Source organism: Silurus meridionalis, chromosome 14, assembly GCF_014805685.1.
Source record: "Silurus meridionalis isolate SWU-2019-XX chromosome 14, ASM1480568v1, whole genome shotgun sequence".
In the NCBI taxonomy this organism is placed as follows: domain Eukaryota; kingdom Metazoa; phylum Chordata; class Actinopteri; order Siluriformes; family Siluridae; genus Silurus; species Silurus meridionalis.
In genome coordinates, this window is record NC_060897.1 from 998,425 (window position 1) to 1,008,877 (window position 10,453).

Below are 10,453 nucleotides of genomic sequence, written 5' to 3' on the forward strand. Positions count from 1 at the left end.
GGTCATTTCAAACATCTTGTAGAACTAAGCACAGATCTGCTGAGGATGCAGGTTCCTCAAATCCTTCTGTCTCTTCATGTAATTTCAGACAAACTGGATGATGTGGAGATCAGGACACTGTGGAGGCAAAAACTATCTCTTTCAGGACTCCTTGTTCTTCTCTACGCTGATGATAGTTCTAAATGACATTATCTGTATGTTTGAGGTCGTTGTCCTGCTGCTGAATAAATTTGGGGACAATCAGATGCCTCCCTGACGGTACTGCGTTAAGGAGAAGTATCTGCCTGTATTTCTCAGCATTAAGGATGCCATTAATCCTGACCACATCTCCAACTTCATTTGTAGAAATGCAGCTAAAAACCCTGCAGGAAAACCTTCACAATGCTTCACTGTTGCTGCAGACACTTACTATTGTACCGCTCTCCAGACCTTCAGCAAATATCCTGCCTCCTGATACAGCAAATATTTCAGATATTGACTCCAGAGCACCTGCTGCTTTTTTTTTTTTGTTTTCATGCAGATTTGAGACACTAAATCTTATTTCCACTTCTTTTCAGTGTTCTCTAGACAGTAGATGGGTGTACCTGGGTTCCACTAGTTTTCTCTAGTTCTTTGCTGATTGCACTACTGTACATCTGATGTTGAAGGGTAAGTATCCTTGGCTGACCACTCAGCTACATTCTTTGAACATCATAGCTTGAAGAGCACATCTTTAAACCCCGGAATGCTTTGAGATCTTTGTCTGGGAGAGACCTTGCTGATGCAGTAAAAGTCCATTGTGTCTTGTTGCTGTGCTCAGTCTTGCCATGATGTAGGATCTGTTACATGAAACTGTCTTCCACAGCCTCAACCACAGTAGCAGAGTTTGGCTGTTTCTTACTCAGTCTGAAGCTCCTACACAGCTGCTTCTGTTTCACTTCATAACTGGGTTTCAACCTACAGATGAAACTGATGATCATAAGCACCTGCTTGGTAGAATTGGTTAATCAGACACCTGACTCTGATCCTACAAATTCCCTGAATTTGTGCAAGTGTACAAAGTGTGCAAAAGGAAGAACTGAAAGCCAAACGATGGTCACAACAAATACTGACTTGATTTAGATTTTTTTTTGTGTAAATTGTTTGAAATAAACAACTAAAAATTCTATTTTTAAAGTGTTTCTTCACACCTGCCTAAAACTTTAGATAGTACTGTTTATATGTGACAGATAAATCTGGGTTTGGTGGATACCAGGAGAAGACTGAATACCAGAATGTGCTGCAACTGTAAAGTGTGGTGGAGGAGAGATACCAATCTGAAGCAGTTCTATTATAATGACAGCCCTGTGTACAAAGCGAGCTCTAAAAACACATGAGGACGTTTTGATGCTTACAAAAGAACCATCAAGGAACTCATGCACCACTTTTTTTTTCAGTCACTAAATTGGAGTCACATGGTTCGGTAAAAGCGTTCGGCCAGCCTTTTTTCTTCATGTCATCTCGAGCAACTCTTTAAAAGGAAAAAAAGAAAAGCAGAAGAGACTTAGAGAGACGCCTCCCATTGCATCTGTGACGTAAAGTTTCACTTCCTCTGCCTTGTTTAAACAGAAATCCTCCACCTCTTACACTCTTCTCTTTTACTCTGTGCATCTGTCTATCTCTTTTCTTTTTCCTCTTCACTCCTGCTGTTTGCATAGTCTGCAGCCAGAACCAGAACCGGACCCAGCATCCGAACCCATCCCCGGCTCCAGCTGCAGGTACGCTGAACTCGCTCACTGAGCTCCTGATGCCTCAGCAATTAGATGAATAAATCTGAGATGACTGAAAATGTTGCAATGAAAATCTGTACAGAGGAACATTTCTGCTCAGAAATAATGTTTATGGGTCAAAACAGGCTTTAATGCACCTGCAAATTCAAAAAATATATTTCATTTTTAGGGGCTTTTTTTTTTCAGGCTGTAAAGTTCAACACTTAAAAAAGGGTACTTCAGGACTACTCCTATAGTCCCCTTTTTATAAATGTGCATGTTCATTAAAGGCACTGCAATCTTTTTAGATACCAATGTGCCATTATCACGATCACTAAAGCCAAACTAAGAGCTGTAGAGCTTTTAATGCAAGAGCATGATTTAAATGTGCATTAGTGGTCCAAAAAGTCCAGTTACACCCTCGAAGTCCTCTTAAAGGAACTGTAAAGAAAAGCGGTGCGGAAAAGGTTTATTTCTGTGATAGAAGCGATGCGTGGAGATAAATACGATATAGTGCAAATGATCATCTCTGACGTGCAACGTTTTTATAAACCGTTCGAAAATATCGTGAGGTTACGCCGCTGCTGGAAGACACTCGATGTTCGGAAAGACCTGAGTTTCACGATGATGTTGTTACAGACTTGTAAAAAAACATGCAGTAAAGATGAACCGGAATCGCATAAACTCCGCGTTTAAAAATTCTCTGGTGAAAAACGGATCATCGGCGGTCGTTTGGAGGACACACGGGTGTGTCTCAGTATCCTCGCTGTAGGATGTGGTCTAACTGAAATCTCACACTCGCCTTCATTAGCACCTCGTTACACCTCGTGAGAAAGATCTCGCAGCTCACAGGGAAACCAAATGTTCAAAGGTCAGGATTTTCACAAGCTTAGGTTATGGAGCTGTTCCAGCATCAGGGATACAGGTGTTTGTGTGTGTGTGTGTGTGTGTGTGTGTGTGTGTGTGTGTGTGTGTGTGTGTGTGTGTCACAAAAAAGAATTTTTTCACCATGCACACCAAGAAGAATAAAATATCATTAAAAGTATATATTTAATTGTAATGATGTTTCGTTCCTCTGGGTGTTTGCAGAAGTCTTTCTTTTTGCACACACATATTGCATGGAGTTCACACATCCTGTGGTATCTGGAGGCTTAAGACCTTATGAGAGAATAAATTAAGACAAGTATGCAAAGAACAAAGTGCACCAGCATCCTCTTTCTCTTTCCTTCCTCTATTTCATGCAGTTGTGATGAAGAAGCAGGATGAAGCTCTGCTCTGTGCACAAACAGGCAGAACTCTGGAGTGAAAATCTTCGGAGATAAAAGTCTTTAACTTTGTCAGCATCTTAAGAAATCTTTACATTTTGGAGTTACATTTTTTTTTTATATCTGCTATAAAAAAAATCTCCTCCTTTATCTCATGAATTCTCTGCCATCTCAAACGAGGCACTTCCTTTTTCAGACATTTCCTGTGCAGCAGTTTCACCATGCCGAACGACAAAAAAAAGCACCTTCATCATGCATCCTAAAAGACACACTCTTTTTTTTTCATGTTGATTTCCTCACCTCAGTGTGACAAGTTTGTGCCTCTTTTTATCATTTTACACCGACCATCAAGACTTCACTATTCCCTGCTTCTCAGACTCTCTCCATTAACTTTATTTGTTTTTTATATAAGTAGATAAACTGCAAAACAAGTCCCATTCGAATCATCTCATCTCATCTTCAGCTCTGGAAATGATGAGGGGGTGCGAACTTTGCACAGCATTATTTTATGTGTTCAGAGTGAAATCCAGCATGTTTTTTCCCCCACAAACACCTTTAAGAAAATGACAGAGTGTTCATTTTTCACATTTCACCTTTCCTCCTTCTACTGCAAGAGATTCTTCTGTTCCTCTGAGGGAACCCTTGCAGTTCTAGGTGGAACCCCACCAAGAGCTTGACAGTGTGGATTGTGGTCACAGAGTTATTCAGAGGCAGTAAAATGATTCTTTTATAATTTTTTGTTAATATAATAAAAATATGTTTATTATTATTATTATTATTATTATTATTATTATCTTCTTATCTCACTAATATTAATATGCTAGTATGATTATTTAATTATTTTAAATCATTTTTAAAAGAAGAGATAAAAAATTCCAAAATTTATTTAGTGCAAGTGACTTAATGATCAACGAATATTTTTATTTCCATTTATGTTCCACATATTAAGACCAAATTAGTGAACAAACAATCAAACAACAGTAATAATTTAAAGAAAAATGAAACACTGGGGTCAGTTTTTTTGCTGTTGTCTGATCAAACTGCACACTTAATTTCACGTGACTGTTTTTTCTGTCTTTTGATTGGTCAGGTTTGAATTAGAAAAAAGCTCCAGTTTGGTTCAGTTGATTAACGAGTCGACTCTTCTGGCTCTTCAAGCTGCCATTTATTTAATGCAACAAATGAGACATTTTTCATTAATGTGAAAAACTTTACAGTTTTAATGGTTTGAACACTTCTGAATAATGAACTTTCACTTTCAGCGGTAGTTCACTTGCTGTAAAATACAATAATAAACACTGAACCCACCGTTCACACACACATTAAACACTGATGAGTTTAAAAATATATCTTCTTCAAGTCCCAGTCCAGTAGCTGCTCATACAATCTGATCCTGATCAGGTCATTAATAGCAGTCAGATATTAGAGTCTCAATCCAATAATGGATGAAACACGATCCAATCTCATCCTCCAGATCTCCTCACTAACGCTCCAACTTTCTCTTCGCATTTTTCAGCTCATCATGTCCAGGAAAGTCGTCAGGACCAGTAAATTCCGCCACGTCTTCGGACAGGCCTTGAAGGCAGACCAGTGCTATGATGACATCAGGATCTCTCAGATGACATGGGACAGCAACTTCTGCTCCGTCAACCCCAAATTCGTGGCCATGATCGTGGACGCCAGCGGGGGAGGAGCCTTCATCGTCCTTCCTCTCAGCAAGGTGACGCCCCCACACAGCAATACGTAGCGTTACAAGACATTAATGCAAAATAAAATACAGGTGAAACCTTTGGTGTGATCACAGAGCCCCCTAAAGACCCCAAATCATTTCTAAATAATTGAATGTATGAATATTAAAACAGCTTGAGATCTGATCAAACTGCACACGTGACTCTCACTTTTTCTGTTTTATTGTTTAGTCAGAACCGTTTTTATTTGGAAATCAGCGCTCAGTTGAAAGAGTCGAGTCAAAAGAGTCGTCACATCATTCGATTCTTTTATGTAAATCAGGAAGTCAGGTTTCTTCATCAAGCGTCATCAGATCTTCACGCATCTATTTTTTTTTTTCATTCTCTCCTCACACACATGTTGTGCACACTGTTTTTGCCTTATATGGGCAGTGTGTGTATCAGTGTGTGCACAGGATGTGGTGAGAAACGAGCAGATCGAGTGTGTGACGAGAAGGACAGCTGCCTGTTCCAAAAACACACATCAGTTACCCGTGTGTGTGTGTGTGTGTGTGTGTGTGTGTGTGTGTGTGTGTGTGTGTGTGTGTGTGTGTGTGTGTGTTTGTGTGTGTGCCTGAAAGGCAAACCACCTTCAAAAAAGAGACCCACAATTTTATTTTTATTTGTTTGTTTGTTAATTTAGTTATTTTTCTTTTATCTTATTTTTTGTATCTTAAGAAACTATTGATCCATATCTACCTTAAATGGTTCCTCAGTTGGCCCACTGAGGTTCAGGTTCAGGTTCTATGCAGAACCCTTCACGACCTCATGCTTCCCCGAATAAACTTTTTGGGGTTCAGTGATGTTAAGATTATTGGGGCTCGTTTTTTGTCTCTCTTTTTCTCACACTATGTCTCACCTCTGTTTTACACTATGTTTCATCATCTCTGTCCCAAACTGTCTCACACTGTCTCACCCTCTCTGTCCTACACTGTCTTATCCTCTCTGTCTCATCACACTATTTCTCACACTTTTTGTGCCACACTATGTCCCATACTATGCCTCATCCTCTTTGTCTCACACTATGTCTCATCCTCTTTGTCTCACACTATGTCTGATCCTCCCTGTCTCACACTATGTCCCATCCTATCTGTCCCACATTATGTCTTTCTCTGTCTCACACTCTCTGTCCCACACATTGTCTAACACTATGTCTCACTCTTTCTGTCTCACCATCTTTGTCTTACTCTCTTTCTCACACTACATCTCACCCTCTCTGTCTCATACTATCGTACTTTGTGTGTCTCTTTATCTCACGTGTTTTTGTTATCCGCCTACTTTGTCTTCCATTTTGTCTCACTCTCTCTATCTCAATCTCTATTCGTTCACTCTATCTTACCATTTCTTTTTCTCTCAGTCCCTCTCTCTGTGTCTCGCCTCCCCCGTTGTCTCATTTTAAACTCCTGACAGGTTTTAGGTTTCGGATGCGCACTTGTCCAGTGTTCTCGTGAAACACTTTTTTAAACAGTTCTTTAAGTTTTTTGGGATAAATGAAGGTTCTCTTTAGGTTGATTAGAAGGATTTGACTCTGTCAGTGGAGCACAGCACCTCCAGCTGGTGAATAACATCTCTACACTTTCATCATTCTTCTTTCTTTTCTTCTGTTTCTCTCTCTCTCTCTCTCTACAGACGGGACGTATCGATATGTCTCAGCCCACCGTCTGTGGACACACCGGACCCGTGCTGGACATTGAGTGGTGTCCACATAACGATAACATCATTGCCAGCGGTTCTGAGGACTGCAGCGTGATGGTGAAAGACCTTTCACATTTTACAATGGGTTAACTTGGAGCTGCATTATGAACATTTGGATTGATGCTTTGTATGTGTGTGTGTGTGTGTGTGTGTGTGTGTGTGTGTGTGTGTGTGTTAGATCTGGGAGATTCCTGATGGGGGTTTAATGACTCCTCTGAAGGAGCCAGTGGTGAAGTTGGATGGTCACTCGAAGCGTGTGGGGATCCTCAGCTGGCATCCGACTGCACATAACGTCCTCATGACTGCAGGTCTCACACACACACACACACACACACACACACACACAAACACACATAGAAAATATCAAAGCTAGGAACAAGCTAAGCCGATTGTGTGTGTGTGTTTGACAGGGTGTGATAACGTGGTGATCCTGTGGAACGTGGCTCGCGGCGAGGCCATGGTGCGGATCGACTCCGTACACTCTGACATGATCTACAGCGCCTGCTGGAACAGAGACGGCTCGCGCATCCTCACGTCCTGCAAGGACAAGAAGCTGCGTGTTTTCGATCCTCGTAAAGGCAGCGTCATCGCCGTACGTCTCACAGCACACACGTCACGACCCAATAAAATAACACGTGTGATGTTCTGGTAAAACAATCAGCGATGAAACTGAGCCATGGCTGATTGTTTTCCTGTAACTGCAGATCCTCTGGTGCTTTATTCCGATTTCTGACACCAGATTTTTGTTAACATTGTGTTTATTTTCCATCCAATCCATTTCTATTTTTTTTTACATTTATATATATATATTAGTTTTTTAAATATATATTTATGCCTAGCTTAAGTTAGTGTTAATGATGCTCCTGTGTTCCTGTGTTTCAGGAGAAGGATAAGCCTCATGAGGGCTCTAGGCCGGTGCGAGCCGTGTTCGTGTCCGAAGGGAAGATCCTGACCACGGGGTTCAGCCGTATGAGTGAGAGGCAGGTGGCGCTGTGGGACCCGGTGAGTGTGCCAGGCTCTGAGGAAATGTTACGAGAGCATTTTTGTGTTAAAATTGTGTTTTCATATTTAATCTGATTATTGTAACATCGTAAAGATGCTTTAATATAAATCAGTGACTTTTCTAAGAATCTGATTGGCTGCAGTAGAATTAGTGGTCGAGTTAATTGTTTATAGTTCTTATGAAGTCCATCTCATCCAAACACATCGACTTTTCTAATAATAATCATTCCAGATATATGGATGACTTAATGACTAAAGATATGGATGGATTGATGGATGGATGAATGGATGGATGGATGGATGGATGGATTGATGGATGGTTGGATGGATTGATGGATGGATGGATGGATGGATGGATGGATGGATGGATGGATTGATAGATGGATGGATGGATGGATGGATGGATGGATGGATGGATGGATGGATGGACAGATTAGTGGGTAGGTATCTGTGTGGGTGGCAGCAGAGTTACATAAACACAAAAATGCATGGCTGGATATATGAATAGGTGAATGGATGGATGGGTTGTGAGATGAATGGGTAGACTGATAGAAGGATAGATGAATAGACAACTATATGGATGGATGGATGGATGGATGGACAGACGATATGTACTTGCTAAGACAACACAAACATTAATATTGGTCTTTTAGCACCACCTAGAGGCCATCTTGTAAATGACTGCTTTACAACGAGAAACTTGTAACTACAATATAGAAACTAAAATGAAGCATGGTGTGTTAATGACACGTGCGTGTGTGTGTGTGTGTGTGTGTGTGTGTGTGTGTGTGTTTTCTTTCAGAACAACTTCTCAGAGCCACTCACTCTGCAGGAACTCGACACCAGCAGTGGTGTTTTGCTGCCATTCTTTGATCCTGACACAGGCATCGTTTACCTGTGTGGAAAGGTGAGAGCAACACACACACACACACACACACACACACACACACACACTCTCTCTCTCTCTCTCTCTCTCTCTCTCTCTCTCTCTCTCTCTCTCTCACTCAGCTTTAAGTGCATTATTTTTTTATGATACATGGTTGTGAAACTGTTTTACACTGTGTGTGTGTGTGTGTGTGTGTGTGTGTGTGTGTGTGGCAGGGTGACAGCAGTATTCGGTACTTTGAGGTGACAGATGAGGCGCCGTATGTGCATTATCTGTCCATGTACAGCAGCAAAGAGAGTCAGAAGGGAATGGGTTACATGCCAAAAGAGGACTGGAGGTCAATAAGTGTGAGATCGCCAGGTACACACACACACACACACACACACACACACATACACACACACACACACACACACACACACACACACACACACACACACACACACACACACACAGTAAATGCCTGCATAGTAATCTATTCCCTTTTTTTTTTTAGATTTTATAAACTGCATGAGAGAAAGTGTGAACCCATCGTCATGACTGTACCACGCAAGGTAAACACACACACACACACACACACACACACACACACACACACACACACACACACTGATTGACAGACAGACAGACAGACAGTTTCCTGAGAGTCAATATAATCTTTTAACTCCCCCTGTTGTTTTGTTTTTGGTTTAGTCCGACTTGTTTCAGGAGGACCTGTACCCCGACACAATTGGTCCGGAGCCGTCGGTCGATGCTGATGATTGGTTCGCGGGTAAAGAAGGGAAACCAGTCCTGATCTCTCTGAAGGAGGGCTTCACCGCCACCACCAAGAACAAAGAGTTTAAAGTCATCAAGAGTCTCATGTCCACTACAGTGTCCTCCGGGGGACATGGACACGGCAACGGAGGGGTACGAGCACCACACACACACACACACACACACACACACACACACACACACAGACACTAGAAATTACACTTCTCTTATTGTATATATATATGACATTTCTCTCTCTCTCTCTTTTAGGATGTTCAGGCTCTGCAGAAAGAGGTGAAGGAGTTGAGGGAGATGGTTGAGCAGTTGACAAAGCGAATGAGCGAGTTGGAGAGCAAAAGCTGAAGAAGAGTAAAAACAAGTATAAAAGCTAGAACATAGTGTGTGTGTCTGTGTGTGTGTGTGTGTGTGTGTGTGTGTGTGTGTGTGTGTGTGTGTGTGTGAGAGAGAGAGAGAGAAAGAGAGAGAGAGGTAAACGAGTATAGAATGGAGGGAGAGACGTTACAGCTTTTATAGAAACGTTATGAAGTTCTTCAGGGATTTTATTTTTTTAGCCACATTTAATAATATATGTTCCACCAATTCCAATAAAACCCGCTGTGTCTCACTGTGTCTCACTGTGTCTCACTGTGTCTCGCTAAGAAATCACACGTCCTCATCCACAGCGTTCCCATAACTCTTACAGCTGCTTTACACAAAGTATTGGCACCCCTTCGACCTGTAGGTACAGTACAGAAAAATCACAGTAAAAATAAAACTTCTAAAAAAAAATTGTGCTTTTTGAATTATTTTACAAACTTTGTTTTTAATGAAGTAAACATGATGGTTTCCTTTTTTTTCCTTTTTTTTTCCAAAAAGACTTCAAAAATGTTAATAATAATGCAAAGGTAATAATACAAATAATTAAATATTATGTTAATAAAATATATATATATATATATATATATATATCAAATTTTATAGTAACAAATATAATAATAATATATAACTGAATAAAAAATTAAATTACAGTGTTAAAAGTAAATGTCAAATAATTATATAAGGAAATATTAATAATAATAATAATTATTATTATTATTATTATTATTATTATTGTTGTTGTTGTTGTTGTTGTTGTTGTTGTTGTTGTTATTGGTAGTAGTTTTAGTAGCAGCATTAAACAGAATAACGTAGTTTTAAAAAATCATACTACATTTATTCTGTATTTTTTGTTGAAAACAATAAATAAAATATTGTTTTGTTATATTAGTTTGTTTTATGATTATATTCTGATATCTAACAGTATTAATGTTGCTAAAGATTCTTGGAAGAAACCTCACTTTTAGTTTTTTTCTTCACAATTTACTATCACGGTTTAATCATGAGCATGTCTGCGAT

General features: G+C 40.1%; 1 protein-coding gene across 1 annotated transcript; it reads left to right on the forward strand.

Moving 5' to 3' along the window:
• The first annotated feature begins 1,579 nt into the window (after window positions 1-1,579).
• coro1a (coronin, actin binding protein, 1A) lies at window positions 1,580-9,683 on the forward strand. Its single transcript, XM_046865749.1, is given in 12 exon segments — window positions 1,580-1,736; window positions 4,509-4,712; window positions 6,349-6,471; window positions 6,593-6,722; window positions 6,825-7,006; window positions 7,297-7,416; window positions 8,219-8,323; window positions 8,518-8,623; window positions 8,626-8,662; window positions 8,799-8,856; window positions 8,996-9,211; window positions 9,329-9,683. Coding segments are annotated over 11 exon segments (1,368 nt in total). The 5' UTR covers window positions 1,580-1,736; window positions 4,509-4,514; the 3' UTR covers window positions 9,422-9,683.
• Window positions 9,684-10,453: the final 770 nt, after the last annotated feature.